This window comes from Oenanthe melanoleuca, chromosome 2 (assembly GCF_029582105.1).
Source record: "Oenanthe melanoleuca isolate GR-GAL-2019-014 chromosome 2, OMel1.0, whole genome shotgun sequence".
Lineage (NCBI taxonomy): Eukaryota > Metazoa > Chordata > Aves > Passeriformes > Muscicapidae > Oenanthe > Oenanthe melanoleuca.
The window spans coordinates 126,621,145-126,634,765 of NC_079335.1; the positions used below are offsets into that span (position 1 = coordinate 126,621,145).

The 13,621-nt window shown below is 37.8% G+C and overlaps 1 protein-coding gene across 2 annotated transcripts in view; it reads right to left on the reverse strand.

Moving 5' to 3' along the window:
* Window positions 1-13,621, reverse strand: part of CDK14 (cyclin dependent kinase 14) — a 336,272-nt gene that overhangs the window by 198,931 nt on the left and 123,720 nt on the right. For both annotated transcript variants that reach the window (XM_056483748.1, XM_056483747.1), the window contains exon 6: window positions 9,052-9,146. In XM_056483748.1, the coding sequence (XP_056339723.1) occupies window positions 9,052-9,146 (95 nt within the window). The remainder of the gene's footprint in view (window positions 1-9,051; window positions 9,147-13,621) is intronic.

The following is a 13,621-nucleotide window of genomic DNA, read 5'->3' on the forward strand; positions in this document are numbered from 1 at the left end:
AAATTAGCCACTTCTACTTCCCATGCAACACATTCTCTTTCCCTCCTCTTCCTCAGTCATGACAAATCTCCACGTGACTTTGGATCCCACAATTCTGCTAATTGGTTTCAGCTGTCATAGAAGCTGAAATGCACGGGGAGCCTGGGGCTTGTGAATGGAACAGGAAGCACTTCCAACTTCATTCCCATCATGTAAAGCCAGCAGTGTGTAAGAACCCTCCCATTAAAACCAAACTGGGAGTATCTGGCTGCTGGCAATGCAGACAGATTGTGCTGCTCCACTGAGGCTGCTGGGAGCCATTCCTCCCTCTTCAGAGGAGAGCACACATTATTTATGCCCTAGCAGCTTCCCTGACTAAAATACTTCCCCTTTTGTCACCAACCAATTCTGGAACCGATAATATAATTTACAAATAAAAGGATGGGCACCGGGAATATTCAGAGCGACAGGATAACAATAAAAGTTAATTCCTTTTAAATGGCATGTATCCTCCAACCTAAGCACTCTGCAGATTACTGTGCCACAGCTTAAACTTATTTCATGTCCTAGCATCTTCAAAAGTGTCATAGACTCTAATTTTCACGTATTTCTGTGGCTTTCTGTAATTCAATCTTTTCCCTTTATGAGATGACACATGCTAACAAAAAATACCCTAAAAAGTGTCTCTGGGTGATACCCAAGCAACTTCCAGCAAAACAGCAGCAGGCAACAGCACCAGCTGGGCTGAGCAGGAGGGGAAAGATCTATAGTAGGGATTCAAGGAACTAAAAACTGCCCCACAAGATACTCATAATGAAAACAATTCTGCTAACAGATCTTTTTAGTGCCTTGGATTTCTCTCACACTGTCAACAAAGATAAGTATACTTCAAAACACATGAGCAATACTATATAGAAAAGGAGACTAGGTGGTGAGGGAGTACATAATACAGATAGAAACATATCTGAAAATCCCAGAGAGAAAAAGGGATGCACAGTTGTCTGATTTTTGGATGTTACTAGAAAAGATAAATTTATTTATGGATACAAAGCCTCTGTTCATTTCACAGAGAATAACCTGGTTACTTACAGACAAATGAATCACACACCAGTAAGGAAAAAACTGCTGAATGAACTAAGAGGTCTTCAACAAAATGCAATTTTCTGAAGATGCCAGTTTATCCTCCTCCTCCTCCTACTCTCTGTCCACCTTAATAATTCTATCAGCTTTGCGTTCTTAGTAATTCAGATTAAGGAGACAAAACCTACTTAATTTAGAGATATTATCTGAACAAATGAATAACATTACAAAAATAAGTAGGAATTCCTGTTTAGTGTGATCAAAATCTAGCACCAAAATCATCAGATTGTGCAAACTGTGATGGACTCAAAATCAACAGAGTTGGGACAATTTTTGCAAGCTGTAACACATGTGCCCACAAGGATGGGCAGGTGCACTTTTTCTCTAATTTGTTATGTCACTGAGCTTCCACATCACTGACCACAATATGCACACATAACTAACAAACAAACAAAAATAAAAATAATAAAAATTTGAAGAATCAGTTTCTTGTTAAACATGGAAGATACCCACAGGCTCATGGGGAGAGCCCTTGCTCCAGGGCCACTGAGCAGAGCCCACACGTGGCAGGGAGGCTGGCAATCCACACACACACCACACCAGTCAAATATTCACATTAATACTGGCATGGGGCTGACCAGGGATAGTTCAGCTGTATACACAACCAGCTGGCACAAGAGCCCTTCATATGGTGGTGTGTGCTGGGCAAGAACACAAACCCATCTTCAGGGCAGGAAAGGACCAGTGCCACATTCTACATAGACCTCTTTCACATCGGCTGAGAGATTTTTTCCTGTCATGTACCCTAATCCTAATAGTCCATGGATGATTGCAAGATTAATAAAAATTTTATAGGGAAAAATTCAGTTCAAACTGCCAGGCACACAAAACATAAAGGATGCTTCCATGGATTAGATCCTCTTTATTCAAAGTAGTAAAACTGGAACAATTAATAGGGCTTTTTTAATTTTCAAGAGCTGGCTCTGTTTATTACTCAAGCTTGTTCTTGCTTCCTCCTATTTGTCATGTCTTAATTAGCTTTTACATCATAAAATTATAAACATAAAAATATCTGCAATTATTGATTTATTCATTCTGACTTCAGGATTTTTACTACTTTTACTTTGCCAGAATTGCTTACCCCAAGTTTCTGTTTTTAAAGACTGCATAGATATATTTTTATCATATGACAATATTAGTACAAAGCTACATACTTTGTTCAGGAAGGAAAAATCTGTTTTTAAGATTTAGAATTAAGGTAATCATCACTCTCCAAATAGTAAATTCTAATGGTTTGTTAGTTTTTTCAATCTACACTGAATTAATCAGAGCTTCACATTTTAAGAGGAATTAAGAGTTACAAACCATATTATTAAAGACAGCCTGAGAAAAAAAAGTTTAATTAGACTGGACAGTCTGTAGTGCAAGTTGAGATATTGTCAAGTTTCACCTTAGAGGGAACTAGCCAATGCCAGTTTATGATAGAAATGAAAAGATAAGGAATATGTGGGATGCCACCAGAACTACTGATGAGAGAGTTGTGCATGAATCTATAACATAGAGATAATTAATTATTAAGAGAGCCCAAACAAAAAATCAACACACACTAACAAACAAAAAGCACACAACTAGAACAGTTTCTTTTTTTAAACTTTGTTTAAAGTAGTAAAATAAGCTGATATATTTTTTCTTCAGTTCCTGACACAGGAAAGTAACAGCATATTGATTTCACTGAAAGACTAAAAGTGTTCATATTTTGCTGATGAAAATTATGATGCAGAAAGACACAGATAGAAAGGACCTCAAAAAGAAAAAATAATAATCTTACCTATACCTACTATCAGTGACAGAATTCTGATGATTATTTGCCCAAATGGTTCTTTAAAACCTGACAGTATTAGACAAACCATCACCCCATGGTAGCTTCTTAAGTGCTGCATTATTGTTAGCATGAAAGGGGCATTCCTTGAGTTTAATCTTTCTCTTCCTTACTGTAATTTCAGATTTCCTTTTTTATCCTCTTTACCATTCACACAGAAATAGGTCACTGACTTTCTCTATGATATATTTAAAGGTTGTAAATGTCTCATCCTTTTTATATCCCCAACTCTTGCTTTGGCTTTTCCTTCGAAGGCTTTATTCTCGTTGTTTACTCACCCTTGTCTTTTTCCCCTCAGGTTTCCAGCTGATTCATGTCTTTGTGTGTACAGATTTACCCTTTAGGATGGTGGCCTTACCTGTATTAAGCAGAGTGTCATCACTGGCATGTCTACTATGCACATGCATCTTACTACATGTATGTGTTTCTGATGGACTGAAATACTTGAATTTTTATCTGTAATTTAGTGAAAAACTCGCTGTGATCTATCAGAAAGTAGAATATCTCATGGGATTTCCAGTATTCTATCTATCAGCTCAACTCTGGATGTTTCTTATGCTTTGTTCTGTTGTGTGTATTGATTTGGGGTTTTTTTTAATACTTACACTGAATTCAAGTGTTAATACTTACTAAAAAGAAGAATAAATAATAGATGCTAATTATTAAATGGTGCACAGCACACCACAAATCTAATCAATATTTACCAGCCATTAGTAAATTGCACAAAAATTGGTCATTCAGATACACACAGCCTTCCTGCCTGTTGAATTGTAAATCTTGATTAATTTTATTAATACATGTATTCATCAGCATGTGCCCTCCATATGAAGCCCACACATCTGGAAATCCTGCAAAGATGGGATCACATAATCACAGAACATGCTGAGTTGGAAGGAAGCCACAAATACCATCAAGTCCAACTCCTGGCCCTGCACAGCACCATCCCCAAGAGTTACACCACGTGCTCAAGAATATTGCAACATCTGCCCTTGCTAGACATGTAAGCTTGTTAGCTAGCAGGAGTACTCTTATTTAAATTTAAATATAATTTTTCTTTCCTTCTTTCCTATTAATTCCCATGTCTGGCAGAATCTTTACCTCTCAGCAAAGCTCTAAGCAATTTCCATCTGAAATCCCACCACAATCCCTCCCTCCTGAAACCTGGTTTGTTTGCATTTCCAGCCTATACCTGGACATCAGCAGCACCTGTCTCTGATTGCTCATTAAAACCTGAAAAACAAGGCTTTCCCAAGAGCAGTATTCCCTTACTGCCTCTTCTCAATAGAACAGGATGTCATTTCTCTGTTTGCTCTCAGCCTTGCTCTGTTGTCTTTTTGACTGCAATTTAAGCAATGAAACTTCAGGCAAGCCAGGGGCACAAGGCAGGGTTAAACTAGAGGGGAAAAGCTCCTTCTCTAGTCAAGGTAAACAGAAACTACTAAATTCAACTGCTGCCATGCTGGGAGCCCTGAGTGACTGCTCCTGGCCAGGGAGGACAAGTGAGCAAGGGTGACTGGAGGCACCTGGCTTGTCAAGAGCTTCACCAGCATTCAGTTCTTGCTCACCATAGCTGGACAGGCACCTTGATATCAAACAGAAAAATCACCTATCATTTCACTTTCACTCCACAATAATGTTAGTCAGGCTCCAAATAAGCTTCACTTTAAGGCAATGATTAGAAGATGCCTCCTTCCTTCTTGTGCCCAGTTTCTCCCTAGGGTATTACACATCACTGAAGGATCCTAGTGATAAAAGCTCAAAAGCAGCTCTGGGACACTTCTGGTTTTCCCTGCTCTCTCTCACTCACTAAAAAAATGTGGCTTTTTTGGTTTGTTTTCAAAAACAGTCAAAGCCATCATACCTTCAATTTCCACACTTGCTCCATAACAAAATAAAAACAGAAAAACAATAAAAGTGTTCAATCCAAATAATCAAAAGTTATAAGAAATCAAAATTTTTCAATGGAAACATTTTTGATCCTTGCAGGGGATTAATTTTGCTCATTTTCTTACACAATACTTTTGTAAGTATAGTGTAAGACAAATTTGTCCCCAGACAAATTCAAAATCTCAACTGTATAATTTTTAATTCTGATAAAAAGTGTGTATGTCAATTTCCAATAAGCTTCAAAATGAGAAACTCATATCTATTTTCTTCTTACAGGAAATGGGAGGGAAATGTAACTAATGAACTTTATTAAGTAAACTCATTGTATAACAACCTATTTTAGCTGCTGCAATGAAGCAATGAAAATTAAATGTTCTTTAATGGAAAGTAATTTTTAGAAGCAAAAACATACACAAATATTAAAAAAGGCAAGGAAATTGGAAATGCTTGGGTTTAAATTACATTATTAGATTACTCTGGAGCTTTTTCACTGTTGAGGCAGACAAAATATTGCTCATTACTCATCCTTCCAATTATAAGTATCTGTTCTTGTTGCAAACCTAGTTCATAAATATTGAAAGCATGATGTAAAGCACTGCTATACAAGCTCACTTTTACATGCCAGGAATAGGATGAGCTGCTGGTTCATTTATTGATAATAATATACTTACATAATTATGCATAATACTAAAAACCTCATTATCATTCTACAAGCCTGTAGCAAATGCATTTTGCTTAGGATTGCCTTTCAGCAATTAAATGTTTCTAAATTCAGTCATCTTCCTTCTAAATAAACAAGTGAAGCAGCAACCGGTAGCAGCTAATGATCATTTTAGAGCAAACAGATGTGAGCCCATCTTCAGAGATCTCTCAGTATGACTGAGATCTCACCTACAAAATTCCCCACCTCCTTGGGCAGAGCTGGCCATATCAGTGACACTGGCACTAAAGCCACCAACCCCAAAAGATGCCAAATTAACACCTAAACAGAGCCTGGTGAGGAAGGGAACAAAACCTTTGTGAACAGTCACACACCTCCACTGAAATGTGAAGCTGAACTGACCTTTTACTTTGGGAAGCCACTGCAGTCTCAGACACCAGATGCAAAGTGTGCCAAAATTTCATTTTCAGGTCTTGCTTAGCACATCCCAGTTAACTATTTAGAAATAATTTTCTTTACCACTTATACATGAAAGACTATCAGCCATTCAGGTTCTGTAGAGGAAATTCCAAGCAGCTCATTCTCAAAATTCCCCAGATAACAATGCCTCTCAGTCACCCAGTGATAGAACTGAGCTCTAAGCATGCTTTGCAGTATGCTGATGTAAGAGTTAACATGTCCCTTAGTAACAAGGTACTGTATTCTAAACTATTTTCAACTAAGTTCTTTCATTCAAAAGGAATAAGCTCCCTTTCTCTTCTTCCACATGAATGCACAGCTCCACATTCACCACCAGAATGTTTATATGGAGAATAAATTTCTCCTCATCTTCAACTATCAGACAGAAATTTTAAAGGTTGACTTTTTTGGCTTTGCAGACCTCCAAGGTTAAAGTTAAAAAGCTCTGTCATGTTCTCATCTGACAGACATATACTTTTAAAAAAAGCCAATTTGAGGGACCCAGGTAATTTAATGACTGCCATGTTCCCTTTCAGAGGCTATTCTGCTTCCAGCATTTAACTTATTATTATAATGCATTTTGCAATGAAAGGTGCTACATGAAATTAAATTTCATTCTACTCTTTCAGGGTCAATGCTGAAACCAAACACCTCTGATAATCTCAGACATTTCACCAGTATTATTTTCCCAATGGAATCATCACCAACCTAGTAACCCAAAGTTTCCATTTTCTGAGAACTCTCAGATCACTAAGTGTTCATTCCTATTTTACTCCAGATAACTTGCTCAGACATTTTTATTATGTTTGAAAAGGTCAATAGTGATCAATGGAAACAGTGCATCAGTTCCATGATATCTCTTTATGAAATAAATCAAATTCAATCCCTTTAGGGATTGAATCCTTTAGGATTCAGTCATTCAAAAACGTACACCACCATGTAATTTTAATCACATGAATATTTTGACTTCTTTCAGTATAAATTACTTATATGATTGAGCTAAACCCCATACAGGTGTTAAAATAGCAACAAACCAGGCATTAAAGATACAGAGCTCAGTAACACCAATTACACAGCTAGACTGAATACTCAACCAGCCAAAATCTGTACATTTAAAAGGGCAACTGTAATGTTTACCTCTGCACATTCACATTATGCCCTGAATGGAAACTTTATAACAAAAGAAACAAATGGGATCCTTGCAAACATGAAATAAAACCTGTATCATGCAGACACACAAGAATTCAATTCAGGTTATGTGGGCATTCTCAAGAATTCACTATTTGATCAGACTATAATTTTATATTACTGAATGATGAAAAGATTTTTGTTAGGAAATTCTGTCACCTCAAGGCACAGGAGCATGTTATAATGTCATTATTATACAGTCTTTGGGCTGTTAGGAGAGAATAAAGTATCCTTCCCTTCTTCCCCAGTACCACCATGAGAGACTGCCTACCAGCCTAAACACTAAAGTTTTACTGGGATCAGCTGCCAGAACCATTACTAAATGAGATTCTCAAACAGGCTATCAAACACCATGGGAGCCAAAAGGTGCAACCACCAGCAGGGTTGGAAAACAGCAAAGAGAGTCCAGAGGAATGTGCCACTGCATGAAGCTTAATCTGTGTCTGTACATGGCTGGGAGCCAGAGTCTTAAACAACCTGTCTAAACAACCTCACTGACACAAAATCCAGAAACTTGCATCTGTGTAACAAGCAAAATGTAGAATCCAGCAATTTGAAATCAGGGTAATAGGCAAACCCATTGATTTTAGGGAGAAATATATCCCATACATCTAAGTTCTCAACCAGTTCCAAAGAATGCAGCTAAATACAACTGATTTAATGCTGGTAAATGGGACTGCAAAATGCATTCATGTAAAGATATGAAAATAAGTGTACACTGACCATTACAAAAAATTAAGTATCAAAGCTTTTCCTATCTTAATTCAGTGTGTAAGTCAGGAGCAGGACAACTACTGATTTTAAGAAAAAGAATCAAATTTTTATTACTATTTCAGTACCTGAGGTAAAAAATATGAACTGTATCAAATGTTCTGCAGGCTGCTGCAGCTGAATACCCACACCCTCACAGTGCAGATATTTAGGTAAATACACAAAGTTAACAGCTAGTCCAGACAAGAGTCTGTGATGCTGTGTGCATTTTCATGTAAAAATTAAAGCCTCCCCCCAAGAAACACATAAAACAATTCCTGTATTAAGTAAAGGTTCATTTAGAGTAATGCTAGCAGTCACTGTACTTTATAAACACAGTGTCTTACAGACTACAATAACTGATATTATACTGAAAATCTAATGGTCTCTAAACTCATTTGTTTCTTTTAAATTACATGTTCTTGGACCCATCTGTGAAAACTGGGAGCTTAATTATGATAGTACATGCATAATTCCACAGCTAAATGCTAAAGTAGTTCTACATAAATGCCATATGTTTGTCTAAGAAAAACTAAAACGATTAATTAGGAGGCCAAGGCCAATACTTTGGAAAGTAATACTCTCAACACAATTAGATCTTTACACTGCCTACTATATAAATTGAAGTTTTAATTAACAGGTAAAGCATTAGTCATGGTAAAATTGAAAAAAAATCCTAGATTCTAAATTGCATGCACCAGACCTTTTTTTACTGACATCACTTATAAAAAGACACTATGCACAAGTCAATCACAAAAAAAAAAAAAAAAAAAAAAAGGTTTAAACTTGATATATGTTTTTCACCAAGGAGTTACCTGTTAAGCATTTGAGTCCTGTTCTTCCCTACATTATTCTCACCTATTTAAAGTATTTGGTCACACCAATAAAGAAAAAGCTCCAAAAACAAACTATAACTAGGAAGCAGAATAAGTTTGAAAAGTCAATTCAACAGCATAAGGTCCTTCAAGAGCCCTTGCAGCCACTTCTCCATCTCTGAATCTGGTTTAGCCCAGCTTTCCACTTCAAAGCAAAATTTCTTATAGACATCACTCTCCTGAAGAAAGGTTTATTTTGGCCTGATTCATAGGTCACTGATGGTAAAGAGATCATTTCCATAAAATTCAATACACTCTGGACCACACCTAGAACATATAGTCACTTTACTCACCACATATTCAAACACAAGTGTCAAAGTCTCCTTGGTGTGAATGATGTCATGGAGCAGCACAATGTTTGCATGTTTCAATCCTTTCAAAAGAGAAGCTGAAAAGCAAAGCATACATGTTATCTTAAAGAGTATCCAGATATTTTATATTGATTTGCTCTCTTTTTTTAGTGACTTAAATGAGCTCCATAACCTGACAACCAATAGTTGTACTTTAGTATCTTCCATGTTCATGAGTTCCACACATCCAGTTTTTGAACATCACACCTTCCCATTCTATGCTATTTTCCCCACCTTCCTGGTCAAACTCAGTCTCACTCTGAGGCCAAGATGAGCTGAAGCAAGAGATGCTTTCTTTTCTCAGCCTCCTCTGAGTGAATCACTCATGTCTGAGCAACCAGACATCAAGAGCACTCCTACACTCAAAGGTATTTTTTTTTGTCTCAGACAAAAGTCAAGCATGTCATTTCAAAACATAATCTTTCCAACACAACAGAGCTGCTGTCTAAATTAAGTGCAGCATCTATCCTAAAAAAAGGGTTTTAAGCAATAATTCTCATTTCTCTCAAATATAACAGAGATTTAATGAATCATTTGTATTAGCCCATAAGAATAAATAAATGGTATTTCCTCACTGTATTTTTAAATGGTACTAGCTCATGTTTTAATAAAAGACAAAGACTTGTCTAGTGAACTTTCAGGTAATCTCCTTCACTAATTTTTTTTACAACCTAATACATATTTAATGTTCCTTCCATATTACATATTTAATGTTCCACAAGACATGGCATATTTTAGCAATATATGCTGACAAGCCATGTGCTGTTACCAATGTCATTCTGTCGTTGGTGCCTTGTCATCTCATGCATACATCTGAGCAGGACTATCACTCACCCTAACAAGTAAATAATAGATACAAAGACATGCAAATGAGTGGCATATTTCTAAACTGAATAATGTGGAACTTTCTTCTGTCACACTTCTACTTGTGTCAAAGAAAAAAAAATGAAAGACCAAATGTGTGTCTCAATCCTTTTCGATGCAGAAAGGAAACTAGAGAGCCTCCACAGCATTGTTACCCCTTGCTGTCCTATTCAGGGTTTTCCATCAGGCTGAGGTAACTCCAGGGGTCATCTGGCTTTGAATTAAGAAAAGTACACATCATCTCTCATACTGGTCTTTAGGAGATCAATCTGACAAGTTAATCACTCTAGAAAGCAACACAAAAGCCACATGGCATCTGGCTGCATCAGTGTTTCTCCACAAGCATCCTTAGCATCAAACTCTGGAGCTCATCCTAGGCAGAAGGCAGACAGCAAAGAGGAAATTACCATAAAGCTGCTTCAAAGTGAGTATCCCCACAGACAGCATGAGGACAGGACTGCAAACCTGCAAGGAAGCTCTATGACCAAGAATGAGGCAACCCTACAACCTGGCTGAAGAGGTGAGAATAAAATTTCAAAAGAGCTTGCTTTGGCCAGCACCCACAGCTCATGCTATTTAGAGAGCCAGCACACAGGAGTCTCTCCTGTGCTCTGATTTTGTTGCCACTGAGCTGTAAAACAGCTACTGTAATTACAAAGAATTTTAAACATTTGATCAGTGCATGTCTAGAAACTGTTCATATTCCACATATTAAATAGAGGTCTTTTTCAGAAAGGAAGAGCCATAAGCAATTTTCATGAGATACTCATCTTACAACTTGGACAATTTCTTGGAACTAAAGCTCAGAGAGATTTGGATATCTTGGGGGTTTTTTTAAAGAAAATGATGAGAAATTGCTACTGGAAAAAGGCATGGATACAAATAAAAGATAAAGAACAACTGTTTTGAAAGGTACTTTCTAACAGAAGCAAGAACTTTTAACCTGGGGAAGCCCTAAGCAGAGTTCACCTGAAGTAACTGAGGTTTTTACCAGCTCTTTCCTCAAACCTTATTGAATGGCCATACATTTGCAGATATTGAGAACAAAAAACTTCCTCCCAGCAGAGCCTGTGTTGAACTGTAACAGTAATAGTAATAGTAATAGTATTTATGACCTCTGTCAGCTTTTGCTGCTCAGATCATCACCTGAGGCCCTTTAATTCCTCTAGTTGGCCATTACTTTGTTGCTAGAATCTCTAGATGGGTCATTAAAGCTTAACAGCACATTGAAAGCAGCGTACCTCGAGGTCTTTGCAAATACTCTTTCCCCTTCAGTCCCCTCCCCCACCCTTATTTATCTTCTCTAATATCCAATTCTCCCCTTTTAGAGCCTCAGTAATCAGCATCTGCCATATATTACAGGAACCACAAAATATCACCTGCAGGGTGAAATTTCTGTCTTCTCCATTAGTCCAAGTGAAATACAGTAGGTAATACAGCACAGAGAGCAAAATCATCTTAATTGCACTAATTTTACACTGCAGAAATTAGCAATTACACTATCCAGTCACATTGTGAGGAAACAAACATAACTGGTGAAAGTAAGGGAATTACCCCACATGCTCTTCTTTCAGGACTTACCATTAAGACTGCCTTGTGAAAACGTTGTTTTGTTTCTCAAAAAAAAAAAAAAAAAAAAGGGGGAGGGGGGGAAGGAAATTAAAAACAATGTCTGAAATAGGAAAGCTGTTTCTTCTTCCACAGAGTACTTTAAAAACAAAATGAAATATGAACTATAATATGGAGGTTTTTTCCAGAAAAACAGCTTTTCAGAACAAATTACCTATACATCTCCTCTTCTGGGCAAGTTTGTTCTCTGAGGGGATAGAACTTTGGATGAACTCCACTAATTCAAAGACAAAACCCAGAAATTCACATCCAAAAGAATGAAAAAGAGTCCAGAGAATCTGTCAGCATCAACTTGAGACAAGGCTGACTTTACCTTTGAAGCTGCCAATGCAGCTGCTACTGCAGCTCAGTGAGAAGTCAGGTGCTGCTGTGCCTGGTGTTACTTCTAGAACAAAATAATTCTGTCAGAGAAGGCCATTTCCATCCAGTGATTATTACCCATGGATTTCACACAGAGTTGTTTTCTTTTAGGATAAAATGACTAAAATGTTGTTGAAAAAGCATTGCAACAACTCACAAAAGTGGGACCAATGTACTTGTACTCACTGTATTCTTAGCATGTATTTTTCGTAACAAAATTATACAATGCTGCTTCAAAAGTACTGGCACTCTTTTTTTACCCTTGGTATGAAATGTAAAATAAACAGATGGCAGCACTTTTAATTAATTTCTCCAAAGAGTTCTGAGAAGGAACAGCAGCAAGGAATGTCAAAATTCATTTTTAAAACACTTTGGACAAAGTGTTATATGGGTTGAATGGCCAGGTGCTTGTTCTGACACCTGTGTTTGCACAGTCCCACACAGCAAATTCTAACAGTAAAGCCCAGGGAAGGCGAATTGCTGACATACTTCAACAATTAACAACATCCCAGATGATAATTCCTGTGACTTTTACACAAGCTCATGATCTGAGTCGCTAAATGTATCAACACTCCACACTTTCCATCAAGGGCTAATAACCATATTTGCATACTTAAAGGAAACACATTGCTTTTGCTTGAACAGCCACCACAGGCTCAGCTCCCAAGGAGGGAATGCTCTCATCTGTTCTGAGCTCCTGGCAAGCTGCCATATCACTTGTGCTGGTCAAGGAGGGCTCTGCTGTTCCCAGATGAGCTGGATTCTAAAGTACACTCACTGCAGAGCAAGGCAGCCAGATGGACTGCAGCCAGCTCCTACCCAAAACCTGAGCAGCATCAGTAAATCAGAGCTCTGCTCCCTGCGGGGCGCCCAGCACCAGCTCCAGCCTGACACCCCATTAACAATGCCTGGTGACTTTTAGATCAGCCTCAGCTCGGGAGTGCTTTGAAAAAGGCTATTCCCATAGCTCATAAAGCAATATTTCACAGCTGTATGATAAATTCAACTAAAGTAACTATTGCTATTGACTCCCAGGTCACACGGAAGAACTTTTCACTAGCAAATTTTGGATGTGTAAGTACATTAAGCTCGAACATTAATTATGGTACTTTGATCACCCATTCAGTCTTTCAATTCCTGACTATCATTCTATTCTCACTTGGTGAAAAATCACAAATCTCCACTGTGGCTTTAGACAGAATAACCCATGATTTTCAAACTGGCTGATATTTCAGTGACCTGGAAGCTTTTCTCAGCAGCAGCAGAGCTCAGCCTCATGCTGCTCATGTACAACTGCTGATGATCCTCTCTCATACTAAATTTTCAACATTTTTCCAAAAAGTATAACTATAAAAATACCTGCTTTCCTCAGTAGCTGGGGTGTCCTTTGAGATTACTATGCACCAGTTCTACTGCTCATGCTGCTGCTCACATGCAGTGCTCACCCCTTCTCACTGCACACCATGGAAGCTTCTCTAATGCTGTTAAAGCAGCTGTGCATCTTTCCTGCCCTGTTGGATTTCTGAGACATATTCTAGTCAGTAACACAAATCTGTGAAAGCAAGTAAGCTGCTGTGCTTCAGAGCCAAACAACTTATCTTTAAAATTCTGCAGCTTGTCACACTCTGCAGACACAGCAGTGCTCTCTGACAGAGTGCCA